Raw genomic sequence first — 22059 nt, 5'->3', positions numbered from 1 at the left:
CATACCTTATATATTGTATTCTATCTTCTCTCGAAAATGGTTCCTGTTCTGCTAGACTGTTCTTTGCTGACTTCAAAAAAGCGTTTGATCTTGTGGACCATAATGTTATCCTGCGTGAACTAGAAAATCTTGGTGCACATCCTGTTATAGTGAGATGGATTAAGGCCTTTCATGGTAACCGTGAGCAGTGTGTTCGGATTGATAATTCGTACTCGTCGTGGAGCAAGCTAAATGGTGGTTTACCTCAGGGAACAAAACGTGGTTCACTCTTTTTTGCTTTACTTGTCAATTCATTGCTCAATGATTGGCCTGGAAGAGTTAAATTTGTGGATGATACCACTGCTCTGGAAATAATCCCGCTATGTTCACCCAGTGTTTTACCAATCGTCGTTAACGATATATCCGACTAGGCAGGTGAACGAGGTATGAAATTAAATCTGAAAAAATGTAAAGAAATGGTCATCACGCTTCTTAAGTATAAACTGATTGAAAACCCTATTTATGTTGACGGTGATGTGGTAGAAAGAGTCCCCCACTTTAAATTGTTAGGTGTGTAGTTGACTGATAACCTCTCATGGGATATACATGTGGATAAAACCTTAAAGAAAGCGAATTCACGTTAGATCTGACCGAACCCACGACTATGATTTTCGTAATATTTATCCAGAACTTTCTCCAATAATGTCTGAACGCTTTAAGAATTTTGTTACTATAAAATATAGTTAGTTATTTACCTAGTTAGGAATTTCAATGTATATTCTTTTAAAACTTTGTTACTACTTAATGTACTAGGTTGTTATATATCTACTAATTTAGTTAGGAATTAAGATAAGTTTTTGCAATTTTCCATGTAATTCAGTTTTTTAACTGCCATGTGGATTTTAATAAACCTAAATTACCCTAGAAAAATTACCCTAAATATGTCGGAAGATCTGAAGTATAATTGGGCAACTTACCGTTTACACTTTCAATGATGTGCAAATCTCATTCTCCAGTCACTTTTGCATTGTGCATATTTGAAGATACAAGAGTTAGGGTATGTCGTGACTTCTGTACCACACTGAGGATTCAATTCCATTGTGCATGCCACTGAACTCTTTTGTTCTACAATAAATTTAGAATTTTTAGCGTTTTATAGATTTTGCATGTTCACATGATATGCGTACGAAACTACGCAGCCAGAATGTCACACGATTGGCGAGAGTTGTCCGGTTCTCGTTTTATATTCCGAGACAATTTTCATTTCTGTTTTCAATCTTATTCCATTTTAGACTTTTACGACTGCTTTCAGTTACCTTCGGCTTTCAAAATCTGCTCACGCGACTATGAGGGACCTGGAAATCAGCCCGCGCGGGCTGTCGTAATCTATCGGCGATGTCCACTGTCAGTATTCATTGATACATAAAGTCCTTTATTTACCCTTCAAAAACTCACTAATTCATTAGCATTTTCCCCGAGCCGGTGCGGAGCACCGTGCAAGGTCACTAATTCCGCCCGGAGATTAGAAATTACAGCCGGGTATTTTGACAGAACGTAGCGGAATCCAAAGTTGTCAAAATTAGATGTCATGGACGTTGGATGGTTTGTGTATGTGTGTGTATGTATGTATGTATGTAAAACTTTATTAATTCAAAGACACTAGCCCCAACAACAATACGGGGGCGTTTACAAGATAAAAAAATACAAATAGCGTTAAGAAAGTAAAGATCATGTACAAGTTGGTGTGAGTTAGTTATGCGCATGCGCGAGATTGAAATGAGTGGAGACCGTTAATTAGCAACTTTCTGATTACCTGAGTCAGAAATTTGGATTTCAATAATAACGTCAGCGTTTTAAAACGTGAGCTTATATGTAACTATCGCTTGACTATCAACTGAAGCTTTCACGGCTTGTTTACACTAGCGATTTTCTTTTTTTGATAGATGTGAACGAGTAATTAGTTAAGGATAGTCTCATATATAAGCACTCTTAATTGAACATCAGTAACAGATTTACTCGTTCACATACAGTAGGGGGCAAAAGTTTGAGTCTAGTGGCGTTGTAGAATTCCAGTATTAAATCCTGGCAGCGTATCCGAGTTAAGACATGCGTGCTAGTGTTTCAGTACTGTAAACCACATCAATTGAACTACGTAATTGTAATTCTACGTCGACCTTAAACAAAAAAGTGAACTTTTCACGAAATTTGTCCACGTGCGCAAGTTCCACGCTGGGTAGTGCATAATGTATAGTAGCCTCCTCTGCAGGCATTCCTTATGTATTAAAAAAATGCATATTTCGGCTAGCTGTGTCGGGGTAGGCGAGGAAAAAAGCGGGAGAGATGCATGCAATAAATCAATACAACAAATTGCACTGCGTATACCAGCTCACGCATGCAAATTTTAGAAAAAAATGACAAAATCGTAGTGTGTGTAGTGGAAAGGAGTGAAATAATTTTGCCCTACAAATTTACGTAAAATTTTCTGGTTTATTAAAGAACGAATAAAAGTGTTTTGTAATTGTAACATGATAATCCGGCTGCGATAAAGGTGGGATTGATTGGGGGAGGTGTGTTATTGCCCCCCCCCCCGCCCCGGAATAATGAAAATTAAAAAATTACGCGCGAAAAGTACGCATTAATTAAAAATGTTTTAAAGTTTACTGAACCTTCAGTTTTAATAGCAGAAACATGTGTGTCGAAATAACGGGCAATATTACAATAATAGGAAATTACAACCATGGAATAAAAACATGAATGCGGTCAATTTGTAAGCCTGAATAGCAAATTATTGGACTATTGTTTATACGAACTTATATGAGTATTGTTTAAATGAGCATCGACATGAATCTTTACCTTATCTCAGTAGATTTCTCATTTTGACGAGCACACGAGGTAACGGATTATCCATATTACGACACGACAACAACTGAAAGCTATTCGACATATTCGCTATTTGTAGCGTGAACTTCCTAACAAAGATCTTTATTTGGCCTTGCAGGAACCTCAAATCATTACAATAGAATGCCATTTTGTAAAATAAAAATACGAATTCGTATAAATGCCAGATCGAGCAGTAGAATCCATATCCAGTGGTAGAATCCTACAGATTTTTAAAAACATCCGCTGTCAAACATCCAGAAATTTTTCAATATTCCTTTTTTACTTGAAAAGGATATATTTTTCCTTTAAGTCAAATAAAGCAATCCAATAAGAAATCAATATTTTTCCTTCACCAAGCCAATCGGAAAGCTTAAATTTGAGTCAGACCGCGCAAAGATAAGGCAAGCCGATGAAGAAGCAATATTAGCCCTCCACCAACCAATCGGAAACGCCTGAATTGCGCAGATGAGTCAAACCCCCGCAAAGATGAATCAAACTCTTTCTAAGCCAATCAAATCTTTTAAGCCCTGTCTCCAGATGCTTCTTTGCCTTACTAAAAAGAATTTTTACCCAAAGGTCCATATATCTGTCATATCCTACCTCTCAGTATTCACCGCCAAAGAGGTGGATATTAAGCGTGGAAAACACTCGCAACTCACGAGATTTATTGGTGTGGTAAGAAGCGGGAAAATGTTATTATTAGATAGCTCGAGATTTGACTACGGCTCCGGCTCCGGCTCCGGCTCCGGCTCCGGCTCCGGCTCCGGCTCCGGCTCCGGCTCCGGCTCCGGCTCCGGCTCCGGCTCCGGCTCCGGCTCCGGCTCCGGCTCCGGCTCCGGCTCCGGCTCCGGCTCCGGCTCCGGCTCCGGCTCCGGCTCCGGCTCCGGCTCCGGCTCCGGCTCCGGCTCCGGCTCCGGCTCCGGCTCCGGCTCCGGCTCCGGCTCCGGCTCCGGCTCCGGCTCCGGCTCCGGCTCCGGCTCCGGCTCCGGCTCCGGCTCCGGCTCCGGCTCCGGCTCCGGCTCCGGCTCCGGCTCCGGCTCCGGCTCCGGCTCCGGCTCCGGCTCCGGCTCCGGCTCCGGCTCCGGCTGCATGCGAGCTTCGTCACTGTGGGGGAAACATGCGTTGCATGTATGAATACGCGCACCTCGTACCAGCCTGATTAACCTCGGCTCCTGCTATAATAAATGCGTGTTTATACTGTCGAATATTTCGGAATATCGACGCTCAACATTAAGACGCAATAAGGGAGCTTTAGCAGCGACTACGAGTACGAGATTCGTCATTCTCGCGCGTTGTTTTCTTACGCCATAAGCCAAAACTCGCAGCTATTGGATTTTTCGGTACGAAATTTCCCAAAAAACTCGTATTCGAAAGCTCGGCGGCTACGAGTTTTGACTGATGGCGTATGCAAACAACACGCGAGAATGACGAATCTCCTGCTCGTAGTCGTGTCAGATGAGTGACGGCTACGAGCCGATGATGAATTATCACGAATATCACTTCAATATAGATGAATCTCGTTGTGGTAGGGGGAGCAATTGTTTTCTGTAAAAGCTCTTTATTATGTTTCAGTATAGCGTTCGGTTTACGAACCCTCTCACTTCAGGTCTATAAATGACGAATATAGTCTGCCTAGCTAAAACAAATATCGCAATGGTATAGCTAGCTAATACGCATTAATCCGAAGTTCATTCTAGAATTACGAGGAGCATAATGATTTACACTTGCCACTTTGTCGTCTTGTTGCGGGACAGCGATCGTTCAGTTTCAGGGGACTAAATTATGGAATTCGTGGAAACCGGAGGTCAAATGCGAACGGTCTTAATGTCTTCTAAATATAAACTTTACAAACACCTCTTGACTTCTTAAATTATATATATATTCTAGATTTTGGAGAATGTAAATATGTTCATGTTGTATTGTATCACTGAAAAACCCTTTCGAGGTGATATGTAATAAAGTTTATATAGTTTTATAGTTTTTCAGCAATTTTTACGTTATACGCCCAATCGCTAATTAAATCTTTGCTTGGATTTTGTATTTGTGACCTGAGTACGCATAAAACGTGGAACGGGTATTTATTTTTGCTTTGCCGTGCATACTAATAAATTGTCTTTAGAATATAGAGTGCTATAAACCGCGGTTAACCTAGGTCAAATCTCGGTCTCATAAAGGTTGAGGTCAGACCGAGGTCGAATTAACCGCGGTGAGACTGAGGTTAAACCAAGGCATAACTCCATCTGACAGACATTTCTTAAGATTTTTTCGATTTGGTTATTGGGCTGTTCTTCTCAGCTGTTCATAACATTTCGTTCGGAAACGAACGGCAACTGCGAAGGTATTTTTTTCCCTTGCGGTCGTCTGCGGTTTCTGTCGGTCCACCGCAACCGAATCGCGACGGCAGTGTTAGGTTTAGCTTTCCACGAAAGCCTTAATTTCCGTCGTATAACATCAGAAATCGTTCTTTTGCTTGTGAGATAAGTGCTGTCTCCCGTCGATCGCTGGTCTCACAGGCATCTGCATGCTGTGGTGACGTCAACGGCGTTAGAGGTAATTTTTTCCCTAAACAGCTAGAACATCAAAGCGATACTATACATAAAGAAGCTTGTTTTAGCTTGCATTCACACTGACGCACTGAGCGCCAAACTTGTTCATCTTGCTGTCTATTTGGGATCAGAGAAGACAACATTATACAGGTATAGAAAAAGGTTGAAAGTTCTCGTTCAATTAAATGTAGCTATGTATATCAAGGGTGTATTCACTGAAAGCGATCCACAGTTATAAATATATGTGTTGTTTTTAGTGTTTTTTTCTCGCCGGCTTCGTCTCATGTTTTATTCGTTGTGGTAAAATCTCTACGACTGACTGTTTACAGGTAAAATTAATTGCTGTGCTGCTGCTGTTGAATTAAAGTAAAACAAACCATGAAAGCAGGTATTTATTCGGATTTTATTCGCACATGAATTTTCATCACATCGCTGTAATGTTGAATTTTAGGTTTAGCCTGTTTAGACTTGCAAGCTGCGCCGTAATCTTCATGATCGGGTTTTGTGTTCTGATTACAATCTATATATAAGACGTTGACGTCAAAAAATTTTTGCTTTGTTAATAATAATTATTAATTTTATATTCTCAGGTCTCGTTTTTGTTCTGGCGCTAGCCACAGTTTGTTTGCTGTCAAATTCGCTTGTTGCGTCAAAACCAGGTATGTAAGTCTTTGGGGATAAATAACTTCAGGCGGGATCGAGTTCTCAATATTAAGATTATAATGCCAGCAAATTGTTTTAAAAGAGCTATAAACATCAAGAATGTAGTTTTTAGAATACAGGCAGACAAGCACATTTCGTTTTAGCTCTATATATATCTTTAATGGAATATGTAACATACAGTATTACTAGTAATGTTGCTAATAAGATGTACATGCATAGACGGAACAATTAACATGTAGCAAATATTTCCAAAGCTACCACACCTAATCACAGGGTGTTGCAGAATTCGCTGGCTTCTTTCAACGAATATATCTGCACGGCTGGTTCAACACTTTCATTACGTTTTTAAAGATTTTATTTAACACAACACAATACTATGCTTACAACAATCCTAGACCTTCTAACTAAATTATCGTTCATCGTGACATTTTATAATTTCAGTCCGGAAACCGTACCTACATATCATTTATCGTACAACACATACTTAAAATACTTGGCTTGTCTTCATATAATTATGACGTCCTTACTATTATCTCTGACACACATATATCAAAATTAATTGGAAAAAGATTATATATACTGGACATGAACATTACACAGACATTTTACAAATACAACGCATCACGACACATACATATAATTATTATAATAAGAATTAAAGACTATAACTGCTATAAATCCGACACAGGGCTAAGACTTGTAAGCTTAAAATTGTGTAAATTGGGTTGACAAAATAAAAACTATCGCCATATTGTATTTCTCGACTTGAGAGACACTTAACTATAAGTAATGAACTGAAAATTGAGCCGTTACCGGCCTGCACCTCTAGCTATGTTATCTATGCTATTTTTCTTCTTTCTAGATCTTTGCTATCTTGAACCAGTCCCTGGTCCCTGCAGTGGCTACTTGCCACGATATTACTACGATCCCAATTCAAACAGTTGCGAGATATTTATATATGGCGGTTGTTTCGGAAACTACAACAACTTTGATACTTCTACTGAATGTTTCGCTACATGTGGCCAGTAAAAGGTTTGTCTATATAAGTGAAAAATATTACTAGGAAAAAAGAGATTGGCGAAACTCAACAGTTGAAGATCATTTAAATAGCATTGCCTGCTATCTCTTGTTGTTTTTATTCAAATATAAATAAATATATATATATATATATATATATATATATATATATATATATGCTCTACAAAATTGTCTTGTATTGAGCACTTTCTATTCTTGAAAACGAGAATATTACATCATAATTTCTTATAAGTTATATATATATATATGGATGGATATATAGATAGATACTCGAAATCTAATTAGAATTGCATATGTTGTGTAATATGATTGAAATCCCATGCAAATGTTATCATATGCAATTCTAATTAGGTATCTATCTATCTATTTGCGGCCAACGTTTTTGCAAATGGGTGTATATATATATATATATATATATATATATATATATATATATATATATATATATATATATATATATATATATATATATATATATAAATCCAATATTACATTCCAGTATTACATTCTGGCAGCGTATTCGAGTTAAGACATGCGTGCTAGTGTTTCAGTACTGTAAACCATATTAATTGCAGCACAAGGACGAATAGCTGCACTAAGTATTGAAGGATTCTTTTCTGAGAATTTCAAAAGGTGGTATGCAACTAACCTTCGGGAGGTTCGAAGAAACTAAATCATACTCAAGCAAACTTTTAGTTGCTTCGGTCATGCTGGGTTTGGCAATATTGAAAGATATAATAGGATCCTAATTAAGGACATGCATTTCATCTGGTACAAATATGATATCGCGTCTAACTACATGATAATCACCCTAAGCACGTGCACATCTTCTATGTGCCAGAAATCTTTTAGAAGCAAAGGGTTTTTACATGGCTTTCCATCTCAAATTCCAGATCTAAAACTTATGGAACACTTGTAGGACCGTTTTAACCGGAAGAGGGCGAGGCACAGACCCACCAGCCAGGATGACTTGAAAAAACACGATCGCGATGCCGTTGCTTCCGAACGGAATGTTATGAACAGCTGAGAACGACAACACGATAATCTAATCAAAAACATCTTAAAAATGTCTGTTAGACTGATTTTCGACCCGACCGAGGTTCGACCTCCGTCTCACCGCGATTTGATCTCAGTCTGACCTCGGTTCAAGCGCGATCAGATTAGGTTATTTCTGGACAGTAATGTATTTCCTGAAGTATACAGGTTTATTCACCTAACTAATACTGCCAGACTAAGGAGCGAGCCTAAAGGTCAGTCCTCAGATCTAAGTTTGTTAGCTCGTTAAATTCCGTTATATCACGTAGTCACATCTGCCTGCATTTTCAGAGACACTTTCAAAATTACGAGTTAAGAGCTTCTCATTATTTTGTGGGCAGCACAGCGCAGCATAGCATAATTATATAATACTATTGTGTGACTTAAATTAATGCGCGTGCATTCTTCTCATATTGTTACAGGATGAGAACAAAAAAAGCGAGAATGAAGAAATTTTGATACGGGGGAATAACAGGGAGAATGTAGTTTGCTTTATTGATCTACTCTAGTTTGCTATCGGTGTATTAGTATTACTCTTCTTTCTTATTATAATAATCAATAAATGCTTTCACATCACCATTCGTACTCCTTCTTACACCTATATGCTCGTTGCTGAGCCATGGTGAGCGCGGTATTAAAGTGCCTATATCACTTGTGGGATCTTTACGGATTTGAATAGAGCTTGAAAAATTAGTTTATAAGTTCTACAACCCTTTTTGATATAAATAAATAGTTTCGGGAATATTTACATCTAAACATGACGATTTGCCTAAATTTCCGTCGTACTCGGGGGCCGAGTTCTTGTAATTTTACTTCGATCTTCCAATAACGTAGAATATTTTGAGAAAAACTCGCCCAGTTGCTACAGCCATACACAACGCACCGTTCCCGCATTTTTTTCTTGAAAAGCGCAAACTATATCGCCAGTGAAACTCTTCATGTTTACATTATAAAAGACGGCGTGTTTGCAAATCATTCCTGACTCCCAGTCCCCCCAACCGACGTATTTTCGAAACTATTCAATTATATCAAAAAGGGTTGTAGAACTTATAAACAAATTTTTCAAGCTCTATTCAAATCCGTAAAGATCCCACAAGTGATATAGGCACTTTAACGCAGTATCGGTATGATACTGCTCCTTGGAACATTGTATTGTTCATCTCATATCTGTGTATTAAGATACATATCGCGAATTATCTTGATTTTATAGTAAGGCCGTTTTGTGCCATCTTGTATATATAAGATGTCATCCGATAACACGTTCCTAGCTTTAATTGCGGGCTTACGGCATCTGTTTGAGTCTGTTCCAACTTCCAAGCCTTTGCATTGAGTCGTTATAATAGCATTCTTCAACGTACCTCTCCTCCAACGTCAGTGTTGAAATTGGTAAGATACCAGACCAGACAATACAGTTAAGTACTTCCGTCACAACATTTGCGCTGCAGTTAATGCACTATTGAACATTGTGGGACATGACTTGTACGAAGATTAAAGCTGTGCGGACTAATGCCATCCAAGTGCATTTCGCAGCCGTTGGACTTTGGGGTACGAAATTTGCCAAAAAACTCGTACTCGAAAGCTCGGCGACTACGAGTTTTGACTGATGGCGTATGCAAACAACACGCGAGAATGACGAATCTCCTGCTCGTAGTCGTGTCAGATGAGTGACGGCTACGAGCCGATGATGAATTATCAAGAATATCACTTCAATATAAAATATCACTCAAATTATATATATTCTAGATTTTGGATTGTAAATATATTCATGTTGTATTGTATCACTGAAAAACCCTTTCGAGGTGATATGTAATAAAGTTTATACAGTTTTATAGTTTATCATCCAATTTTACGTTATACGCCCAAACGCCAATTAAATATTTGCGTGGATTTTGTATTTTGTCGCCTGAGTACGCATAAAATTTGGAACCTGTATTTATTTTTGCTCTGCCGTGCATGCTAATAAATTGTGTCCCGTCAATCAGACATCTGCATGCTGTGGTGACGTCAACGGCGTTAGCGGTAATTTTTTCCCTAAACAGCCAGTACATCAAAGCGATACTACGTAAAGAAGCTTGGTTTAGCTTTCATTCACACTGACGCACTGAGCGCAAAAAAGCGTACGAAACTATGCAGCCAGAATGTCACGAGATTGGCGACTGTTCTTAGGACACAGGCAAGGAAAAGTTCTGCCCTTTTCCGGTTCTCGTTTTATATTCCGAGATAAGGTTCATTTTTTTTTCCAATCTTATTCCATTTTTGACTTTTACGACTGCTTTCAATTACCTTCGGCTTTCAAAATCTGCTCGCGCGACCATGAGGGGCCTGGAAATCAGCCCGCGCTGTCGTAATCTATCGGCGATGTCCACTGTCAGTATTCATAGATACATAAAATCCTTTATCTACCCTTAAAAAACTCAGTAATTCGTAAGCATTTTCCCCGAGCTGGTGCGGAGCACCGGGTGAGGTCACTAATTCCGCACGGAGATTAGGAATTACACCCGGGTATTGTGACAGAACATAGCGGAATCCAAAGTTGTCAAAATTATATGTCATGGACGTTGGAAAGAAGGTAAAGATTATGTACAAGTTGGTGTAGTTATGCGCATGCGCGAAATTTAAATGAGAGGAAACCGTTAGTCAGCAACTTTCTGATTGCCTGAGTCAGAAATTTGTATTTCAATAATAACGTCAACAATTTATCGGCAAATTTGCAAACTTTTTTTTAAAACCTGTTTTTAAAAATTACACCAAATAAAATGGAAAAAATAATACCAGAAATGCCAATGAAAATCATCAAAAGGGTAATCGAAAACAAAAAGGGTTACTCTTCAAGATTAAAAAGCGAGAAAGGACCAAACGATTTATACTCTATGTAAAGCTTTGAAAGGCTATTACACCATTCTTCCTAACTTCAAAAAGGGTTTTTAAAACGTAAATTTATAGGTAAACTGTCGCTTGAAAATCAACTGAAGCTTTTACGGCTTGTTTACACGGTGCGATTTTCTTCTTTTGATAGATGTGAACGAGTAATTAGTTAATGATAGTCTGATATATAAGGGATTTAATTTTCCACGGGCGGAGAAAGAGAGTGCGCACACCGTAACCTATATTTTTATAAATTTCAATACTTTTTCTATAAATAACCGCTATACAGGGTGTATCAGAAAAAACTAGAAGATTTTAAAATGTTCAGAAAACTATCATTTTATCAAGATATCTCAAAAATATATTTACGTCTAAGTATTTTAGCATCTTCTGGCTTATCTAAGGCCCTGTTCATATGAGCCGGGCTAGCTCGCTTTGCCGGGCTGGTTTATTTTCTTATTCACATGAGGTGGGCTAGCCCGGTAGCGTTACATCATTTGTTGATGCTTCACAAATCGAAAAATGTTGCTTGCATTGATTACAGCGGTTTTGGGCAGATATATTTCGTTAATTTTTGAAATGTATTGTGTTCTTTTGGTTTGCGAAAATGGCGAAATGGTGCTATGAAGGTATATTTGTAGAGAAAGCGATCGACGATTTTCAGCCCAGTTTACCGGGCTAGCCCGCCTAGTGCGTTCATATGAGCCCGTTTTGCCGAGATCTCGCCTCGCTCAAGCGAGATCTCGCCAAAGCGGGCTGGCCCGCTTTCCATGTGAATCAAATTTCAAAAACATATAGAAACAACTTAGGAAGCGGGATCTCGCCTCTAGCGAGTCAGCCCGGCAAAGCGGGCCAGCCCGGCTCATATGAACAGGGCCTAACAGTAAAAACTAGCAGAAAATTAACCTCGAAAAGCGGGAGAACGGTTTGTAAAAGCCTCATTTTTAACCGCTTGTGCAAAGAAAATGACACGTTGAAAATCCAAGTTCAGTTAAAGAGGTAAAAGTTTGGAATCTTTTGTGCAATGTATCGCAATATCAAAAAATTTGATAAACTGATTATGTCCGCCGCGAAACGTTTCAAAATTGGACTTTTTCCCCCGTTTACTCCGTTCTCTCGTAACTTTTTACACGCAAGAATGATTACATGCATGAGTGATAGTTGGAATGACGTAATTACCAGCACTCTTTGTTAAGTGAAAACAATAAAACAAGAGTATTCATTGTTAGTTATGTTTAAGGTCTGGTGCCAAGTCAGTATTGATGTACAAAATACTTAAGAACACACTGCGTCGGTTCTTCGGGGGTCTTTTGTGAGAAGAGAAATATATATATATAGATCAAACTAATCACCACCAAGTATGAAGGTCGAAGTCAAATACCAACATATTTCAGATGCCGAAGAGGAAGCTGCGAATTTGAAAGATAATCTTTTCAAATCTCGCTCAATTGACGAGATTCTGGATCATCTAGGATTGGGACTTCTTTATTAGAAAGTCTTGGCGTTTCTTTGTCTCCTAGTAATGACATGTGGTCTGGGAACAGCCATTTTACCCGCTATACTTCCCAGTTTGAAACCAGACTGGAATATCTCTTCAATTATGGCTGTGGTATTGACAATCTCTACATCAGCCGGAAAAATCGTTGGGACGCCGTTTTGCGGTTGGGTGTCGGACAAACACGGTAGAAAGCGTTCAATTATTGGCGGGGCGGCGTTCATACTTGTTTTCTCATGTGTGAGCGCGTTTCAACAAACTATTTTGCAGACGCATAATGCTACCTTAAACTAAGTAAAGCACTAAAGACATTTCTTACACGGACAAAATAATATATTTCATTTACTGTAACAGGTTTTCTATATACAAATCCGCAATATTTGCTAAATGTGATGGAATAAAACATATGTGTTTGTACCAACCAAAAACATTGTCCAACTCCGAATTAATATCATTTGCCAACACTACAGAGTCTTAAGATAGGCAAAAATTTGCCTGTCATCCGCATGTAGGCAGGGAGCTGTCTTCTTGACACAGTTCGGTAGATCATTAATATATATTACGTATATATTTGTAATTAGTATTAATTTCGAGGTGAGTATTTCCCACAACCACGTTTCGCCACAACCAGACACCAGGACATCATCAGCTATCGCCTTACATCCCTTCAACCCAACCAACGCTTCATCCAATCTTTTTTGAAATCCCTCCGGAGCTGGTGAGATTCCAAACGGCATTCTTAACCATCTGCATCTTCCCCAAGGCGTCCCAAAAAGGTCGTAGCAAAACTGCTCTCCTCATGCATCTAAAACAACTTGCTAAAATCCATTCTTCGCATCCAATACAGTAAAACATCTCGCTTTCGACAAACTGCGGTAGAATATCTTTTATGGTTGGAAGAGGATAGTGGTTCCTCTTCAGGGTTTAATTGATATGCTTCGGGTCAATACACACCCGGATACGACAGTCTTTCTTTATAGGGCCACCACCAATGCCGATATCCAATTTGTTGGAACGTTCTAGGGAAGTAAGGCACGGAGTTCCACCAATATGTCCTGCTCCTTCTTCAATAGGGACTTTCCTGGTGGGAAACTGAAAATTACATTTTTTAATACAACTTAAGCGTGCTGCGGTTTCAGAGGCTGACCTTGTTTTATACTACTTTGCATTCATAAGATCGTCAATACACTATGCCTGCTCTACGTGAAGACCTAGAGCGAATTCAGAAAAGAGCACTGAGGTGTATTTTTCCAGGAAAAAACCTACTCCGACGCTTTAAAACTTGCAAAAATAAGTGCAATTGATGATCATCATGAAACACTGACAATGAAACAGTTCAAGGCAATCATGGACAAACCTGGATGTAAAATCAAAGATTTATTACCTGAAACAAATAATGATGTTAAATATAATTTGAGGAAACACAGGCCTTTACTGTAATGGTGCCGCGCACCAAAACTAAACGTTTTTCAAATTCATTTATTATAGCTAGTAGTAACGCATATAACGCATCTAATGGTTTTTTATGTAAGCAATGTAAATAGATTTTATCTAAATTTTAATTCGTAACCTTATATAACTTACTTCTACTACATTTTTATAAATTTGCACGCAATTCAGCTCTTATAGCTGCAATATGCTTTTAATAAATCTCCATCTATCAATAACTAAAGTCGTGTCTGTACTTTCAAGAGAAACTTAAATTTCCTTAACATTAATCGCGTTCAGCTCGTGTTTCGCGCGCATTTCTTTAACTCTCGAAACATTCCCGCAGTGGCGTGCGAGAGACGATAATTGGGGGGCACATATTGAAATATTCATGTTGTGCAAGATTGATTTTTTTTTCAAATCTATTGTCTTTACGGCCTGTTAATATGAATATATGAATATGTGCCCAACCCAACCCCCCAACCCCAAATTATCGTGTCTCGTACGCCATTGCGTTCCCGCGTGTTTGGATCAGTCTATCGATCAGATATAATAGACATTGTTATATAGGTGATGTGTATTTTAAATGTGATTGGTTCATTCGCAGTCACATGATTTTAAGCCGGTAAATGCAATGCAGTGAAAAATTGTTGCCCGCGTCTTGTCATAACAAAGTAAAGTGGTTTTTTTAAATGAAATTGTTGTGTCACATGTATGTTTTGGTTATATAACAAAGCACTTAATGTACACTACCTCGGGAAATAGCGAGTTTTGTTTTCCCTCGAGTCTCAATGTTTCCCTCGACTCAGACTTCTGGGAAAAACAATACTCGCTATTTTCCTCGGAAGCATACATTAAGTGTATAATGTATAATAGAATGATTGGACATTACATGCAAAACTTTGAGACTCTGTTTTATCACTTTAAAAACGATTTAGCAACAGACGAATGAGACGAAATTATCGCATTCAAGCAATTGAGCAAGTTGACCAAAATTGTGCGCTATTGCCGATTCACCGAACCGCTTCGCGTTTAAATTCACTACCCAGACCTTGTTTCAGGTCAGCTCCTCTGTCATCAAGTGCATTGATAGGTCAAGTGTGAGCTCTGATTGTGACAATTATGGGCGGCCGTTACCACCAAAAATGTTACACGTGTGAAATGAATGGACATAAACAGAAATCATTCATAACAAACACGAATGATTCAATGTGTTTAGAAATGCTTGAACATATTGTAGTAATATGACTGGACAAAACAAGAAATGACTCGTTCAAAGTTGAAACGATTCACTTCACTGTGTATTAATTCGGCTATTATTGAACTGATTCGTATGGACCAAGTGAAATGACTTGATGTATTTTGCAGTGACGCAACAAGTCGTATAAGAGTGACCCAGTAAGCTGTCAAATAATTCATGCTTTTTTACAGCCATCCGATGTGTTTTAAAATAGCTCAACTAAATTCGACACCATTCAACCAGATGAGACGCGATTCGATCTAATATGCGACAATGTAACTCAATGTGAAACGGCCCAGTTAAAGGCGGCGTCGTTCAGCTAGATGTGAACAGATTCAAAATCATGTGAAATCACTCAAATAAATGTGAAATCACTCAACAAGATGTGAAATGGCTTCACCAAAGGTGAAACGATTCGCGTCCAAGTGAAATGACACGGCATATTTTGATTTGACGTAACTTGTGCGTTCTTGACACGTCTTGTTGTAAGTTGATTCATCATGTTGTGAAGTGAATCAACAAGATGCTTCCATCTTGTTATTTATACTTCCTTGAAAGAAATTTTACGGAAATAAAATCAAAATATGGAAATTTGCCGCATGTTTATTGAAATGAGATATCGTTCAAAGTCCTTTCCGCAACTCACACTTCGACGTTCGCACACCGTTATTTTGTATCGCGACATTTTCCAAGCTTTTTTGCATTTTGCTGGCAAATATTTTTCCCCTGGAAGATCTCAGTATAAAGGTATGTGTTCAAAGATTTATACTCTGTTCTTGAACAATATCTCCTTGTTATTTAGAGTAAATTATTTATAGAAAACGGCCGGGTAAAGGGCAAAGGGCCATGTGTGCGTTTGCGCTTTCAGGAGAAAGAAAGTGCGAATTGTTTATTCGGGAAAATATGGCCGGAAAATATGGCTTAAAAATATAAGTTATACGTTAAAGAATTGTCACTGATTTTTCCATGTAACATTTGAAATAATTGTATTTAGGCTGACAGGGCTAGCCGGGTTAACCATGTGGCAGATGCGGAATATGCCGCGGGCCTCGCGCTTATGGGGGCATCGCGCTTTACTGTGCCGAGCTCGTTTTAACGAAAACACACCCATTTTATATCCTTTGCGCACTTAAGGTACTCGCGCATTTAGGGTCTTCATGACTAACGCATTCAGGGCTCCTACACTCTTTAGTTAACCCAGGAAAATATAGATCCCCGTTAGTATTTAATCTCTTGTTGCGCTGTTATATGATCCTGTTTACACGTGTTGCCGACCTGGTCCTGTATCGGACCATTGTCTCCTGTATCATGTTGCAGCTACAGTGTTACTTCTGATTTACTTCTTTTACACTCAAGAATGCATTAAACAATTCCTAAGACGTAATTACATCCAAAAAAATGAATAACAGATAAAACAAAAAACAATTACCAAATTTGTGTGTCTTTGAATTTAAAAGTTTTCATACCAGGGGATGGGGGCCCCGCGCCAAAAACCTGCCACGGGACTCGCGCGATGTTAATCCGGCCCTGTTTAGGCTCCCTAGCAGATGATAATGAAATAATTTCAACTTTGTGTTACGTTTCAGCTGTTGGTAAAATCCTTAAAGTGTATGCAACAATGGTGGGAATATTACATTCAATATTCATTTAAAATTATGTTAATTGCTTGAATATTCTCAAAATTATACAATTGTACATTATGGTGTCACCAAAATTTTATTTTAAAGATTTTTTTTATTTTTTAGAGTAATAATGTGGACACAGTAAATGCATTAATGCAGGTTGTGCAGATGCTGCATAACAGAGAGAGGTCACAGCAAGCCCAACCCTCGACTTCTGCTGTAAATAACGGGCAAAACGGTCAAACTACAAGTGCCTCTAGTAGCACATCCACTGGTGAACAAGCTGCCTCAACCTCGGCAACCAATTCTCGGCATCTAGAAGAACACCGAAGATTGTTTAGCCGACAAGCGGTAACTTTTTATACTGCATGTATTCATGAAACATGTGACCATAAACCCCCCCCCCAAAAAAATAGTAAGAAGGGAGGTGGGATATTTTGAGAAATGAAAAGAGAGGCAAAATTTAACTAGTTGGTTTAATTTACAAATTTTTAGAGGGTACAACCATACTCTAGGCAAATTCCCGGCCGTAGAAGACGTGCACCTGCCAAGAAAGGTAACAGTGCCAGTGGATTATTGTATTTGTAACGTTTTAAATTTAAATTATGATACAAAACACTTATAATTATTCCTGTAGAAAAGTGTTTGACAAAGACGATGTTCTGCTTCGCTGAGAGGGGAGCTACTGAGGCACCATCTTGCTCTGAGAAATTGGAGCTTCTAGAAAACGGTCTGGGCGAAAAACGTGTGTCTTTTCCCGTATCCGCTACTGCGGCTGCTGTGAAAGAAGTGTTATTCGAGTACGACATTGTTAAAATTACTTGTTTCTTTGTTTGTTTGTTAGGACTGCACTCTTTTTTGACTATTATTCATAATAGGCCTGGCTAATTTTATGAGTGAGTGGCAGGTATAACATCATGGCATGGCCTTATCCTTATCCTTATCCTTAATAGGGCTTATCCTCCGTTGCGCTTTTCTGGTGGCTTTCAAATTTTGGTGAGTCAGGAAAAGGAAAGAAAGAAGTTGAAAGTGGTTTCGCATGGCTCATGCAGTACGGAGCAACTGAGATGCTTTGGCAATGGCCGAATATACATACGACCGCTTCAAAGAAGTATTCCTTTGACGGAAACTGTGCGTTTTCATGAAGAAAAAGAAATATGCTTATCATGCGGTGAAAGCGTTTCAGTTAGTGAAATGAGTGAGCATCTACAAGCTTGCGAGGTAAGTTTAGATATTTCAGATAATCCACCGCTCCCATTGTAAATGCTAAGACAAATTACATCGGCCGAAGGAAAATGACAAACATGTTTTTGTTTAACAAACTATTTAACAATTTCGACAGCATTATCATTCTGCAAATGAGCATGAAACTGAAGAGGGAGACGAGAATAGCCGATATGGAATTAACAGTGAAAGGTATCAATTCTTCATAGCATGTTAAAACCTAATAAGACTATAGTTTGCAACTCTATGTGTACGAACTGTTTACAATAAAACATTGGAAATTCAATTAAAGCAATAGTAATGGAACTTCATTTTTAAAAAATCATGCTTTATACGGTATTTGGCTACAGGTGGTACACCATCTCATTTGTTCTTGAATTTATCTTTAGAAACGACGTCGTTCAAGTTACGGATGATGACACGTTAATTTCAAATACAACCTCTTTGCCGCTAAACGAACAGATCGCCCCGACACAATTAGTCTCTAATACTGACGCGAGAGACAGTGACCTGGATTCATTAGCACCAGTTCCTCAACCAAATGAAACGTTGGAAATCGAGGACAGCAATCGCGCTGAACTTGAAAACAGGTATTACCCAAATAGAAAATTTCAATGATACACGGAATCAATATCCACACCGATGCAATCAAAACCAATATATATTTCTTTCATATTTAAACATTTTTAATTCTGTTCTTAGCGTGGAAGTAGATCCTATGGCTCTGCCATACGAAGAACACCTACGAAACGCCATCGACGCAACACTAAAAGCAACGTACGTATTATTGCAAAGCTTGCTTGTAATCATCAATGAACGATATTTTTATGAGCGGAATTTTTTTATAATATTATTGCAGAACTGCAAATGATGACCCTGTCCAAGTTCTGCGAACCTTCTCTTGCCACTTTCTGCGGGGTCGTCCCCTCGATGTTATGGACCCAACGGTGCAACTTGAAGGTGAAACAACAGATGTTTTCGTTACGCGGGAAAACATTTACGAAGATGGCATGGACGAGTTGTTGGGTGGACTTGGTGTGAGCGATCCTAGTCTTCCTTTAGAAGTCACGTTTACTGGCGAGTGCGCACAGGATCTAGGTGGTCCTCGGAAAGAGTTCCTAGGTGCAATGACCCGCGAGATAAAAGACCATTTATTTGTGGTTGGCGGCGATACCTATACCTTACGCCAAGATGTTGTCGCCGAGACTCGCAGATACTTCTTTGGAGCTGGTCTTGTATTTGGTAAGAGAACTTATTATTATTAAACTGCAACTTACAACTACGTTCAAGTTAATGTCTTTGTTAACCCTGACTCTGTTCATTTAAGGTTACAGCATGTTACAAGGCGGACCGCTACCGTGTTTTATGCACGAAGAATTACTGACCAAACTTTTTGGTGTTCATGCAGAACAACTGAACGACGCCGAAGAACAACTTCGCAACGGCTTTTCGAAATTTGGATTAGTAGAGGTAATTACATTTGTTATACTGCCATAGAACACTGAGTACAGAAACAATTAAAAGAAGTGTATTTATGATTTATGTGTACCCGTTACTTTCATAATCATAAAAATTCTATTTAATTTTAATATATTTTTATTTTCAGCTCATCAAGGAAAGACCATCGATGCTCTTCCTATTACGAAGAACAGCATACCATCCGTTGACGTATCCGAGAATCGTAAAGATTTTGGCGCCAAAATTTTCAGAGCAGGGTTCCAACAAGAGGATGAAAGAGAACAGGGCATACAGGCTTTTTTTGAATTACGTCAAAGAGGTTGCTGGTATGTTCATATTTTCTTTCGTTCTGCACGTTTTATCTAATTAACTTTTTACCTATATAACACTTTTTATTTAATCCTTTAGCTGGGAGGCGAGAAAATGTATCGCTAGGCGATGTCTTAAGATTCGCCACTGGTTCAGAGGATGAGCCTGTTCTGGGTTTTGCAATCCAGCCTGCTTTGTGTTTTAGTGACGGCACGCGTTCGTGCCTACCAACCTCCAACACATGCATCAACCTTTTACGGCTGGCTATTGGTGAAATTCTTCCTGAAAGTCAAGATGAAATGTTCCAAAAATTTGATTTAGCTTTCAGCAATACCCATTTTGGAATGGCGTAACGTACCGATTTATATGTATATATATATATATATATATATATATATATTATTATATATATATATATATATATATATATATATATATATATGTCTCTCATTTTGTTGTAACAGCTCTACTCTACTGTATCGAGCACTCTTCTACATTACACTACAAGATTATTAAGCAGATATGTCTGAATCTGTTTAAAAGTCCCAATTCATTAGTCTGTTTAAAATCTATTTACATGGCATTAGCTTTAGATGTTTACGATCTCAGTTATAATATTTACAACAATATTGTACTTTATATATGGTACAATATTTTAAACTATTATATTTAAAACAAGCTTATGAGAAGTAATACCGCTTAATACATGTTTCAATATTATCCCGAAATTATTTTAATTCTAAAAAAAGGGGACATTTGTATTTGTATTGACATTTATCATGTAGGTTACATGATATTTACATTTGTTGTTTTGTGGTATATGCACAATTTGTGGAATATCATGCAGTTGAGACTCACTCCCACTTTTCAGTTATTAAATACTACTGCGATTCCTCGGGTAGTAAATTGTCAAGTGTTTGCAACGCATATAGGTACGGTTCAGTGTCCCATGGGTCTGTGCGCTCTACTGTTGACACTCTGTGTAAAAAATCAGCAAAAGCTGTTTCATCCAGTGGATTTGTAGTGTCCGGCACTACTACTCCGTCGTCATCATTGTACTGTGGTAAACCTGCCTGTACGTCCACACCATAAGTATTTAATTCGGTCTGGAGAAATGAAAAAGTAAACCAAATTCGAAACTAAGTAGATTGATTCCTAATAGATAAGACTTATATATTAGGAAGTGAGCAAATTCAAATTGCATAATTATATATGCCTATTTTTTACCCAGCGAACAGAGTTTGCAGCCCTTTTTCATCTAGAGAACATGATCAATTTTAGTAAGGTTCTGACTTCTGCACAAAATCTTTTTTCATGGTGCCTTATATGGAATTGTATGTATTACTCTATTTCGAAAAAGGCGGCAAATTTGCATAGCGACAAGAATAACTTACCTCAGAAAGATTTTCAAAATATTCGTTGGCAATAGTACCATTCTCGTGTTGTATTTGTTGCATGCCCATAATAAAATTGTTGAAGAGGACTTTTATTTTTCAGCTGTGCGCAATCTTGTGATGTATCCAAGCGTTTTGAAAATTTTGTAAGCATATCATTGATGACAGGCTTATAAACTTCATGAAGGCAAAAGAGGTGGCGTTCATTATCGGATCAAGGATTCCGTCGTTTCCATAAGTGTGAACAGGTCGTAGAACATGGATAGAACGGTTTGATATACATCTCTCCACAATCGCTCAATCCTTGAATTGTGAACACTGCGGCCAGTAATATAACTCCCACGAGATGGTCCTCTTGCTGATGGCTCAACATGTAATGAGCAACATCACGGTTTTCCACACCCATATCCCCTCTAACTCTGGATGGAAGCCCCCATTTAGCAATTGCTCTTCAAACAGTTTCAATACTGTTGCAGATTTGTTGTCAACACACATGCAAGATACACAATTACCCTGCTGTAACCATCGATGCAACCGTGTATGACAAAACGCCATCTAATACGAAAAAACAAAAATGACCATACTAAAAAAAAAAGTAACAAGGGACGACAATATTACTTCTTTAAAATAAACCACTTTTACTAATTTACATTTTTTCACAGATTTTATTTGTGTTGGTTTCAATTTTATCTACCGTGGTGAACACTTTTTTACTTGTGCAGTATTTGGCTACAACTGCACCATTTTAGGTAATAATTAAAATCTAACTGACCTTATCAATTTATGGTTTCCATCCATATGCCAAAGTGATAACGGTGAGCGTACGTTATACACCCTTCTTTGTATGGCGTTGATTGTTCTGAGTCTCCTTCCAACTGGATCT

General features: G+C 38.4%; 1 protein-coding gene and 1 long non-coding RNA gene across 3 annotated transcripts; both read left to right on the top strand.

The window, feature by feature from the left end:
* The first annotated feature begins 5384 nt into the window (after nt 1-5384).
* Nucleotides 5385-8701, top strand: LOC114538218. The gene is made up of 5 exons (XR_003688695.1): nt 5385-5555; nt 5735-5793; nt 5996-6064; nt 6931-7100; nt 8564-8701. It is a non-coding gene; the product is annotated as an uncharacterized LOC114538218 (long non-coding RNA).
* A 6361-nt stretch (nt 8702-15062) lies between these two features.
* LOC114538207 lies at nt 15063-20139 on the top strand. 2 transcript variants are annotated; one of them, XM_028559356.1, is made up of 13 exons: nt 15063-15916; nt 16756-16790; nt 16915-17142; nt 17287-17347; nt 17429-17591; nt 17745-18012; nt 18134-18207; nt 18405-18605; nt 18718-18792; nt 18875-19257; nt 19343-19485; nt 19622-19799; nt 19882-20139. In XM_028559356.1, the coding sequence occupies exons 1-13, from the start codon at nt 15754-15756 to the stop codon at nt 20133-20135; spliced, it is 2226 nt and encodes a 741-aa protein (XP_028415157.1). In that variant the 5' UTR covers nt 15063-15753; the 3' UTR covers nt 20136-20139. The 2 variants fall into 2 exon arrangements, with proteins under 2 accessions (XP_028415157.1, XP_028415158.1); XM_028559357.1 differs by having other exon boundaries at nt 18718-18746; nt 19083-19257; nt 19882-20032.
* Nucleotides 20140-22059: the final 1920 nt, after the last annotated feature.

Source organism: Dendronephthya gigantea, unplaced genomic scaffold, assembly GCF_004324835.1.
Source record: "Dendronephthya gigantea isolate DGI-Jeju-01 unplaced genomic scaffold, DenGig_1.0 000177F, whole genome shotgun sequence".
Taxonomy (NCBI): domain Eukaryota; kingdom Metazoa; phylum Cnidaria; class Anthozoa; order Malacalcyonacea; family Nephtheidae; genus Dendronephthya; species Dendronephthya gigantea.
Note: the sequence above shows the minus strand (reverse complement) of the source record. Positions and strands in the feature narration are given on the sequence as shown.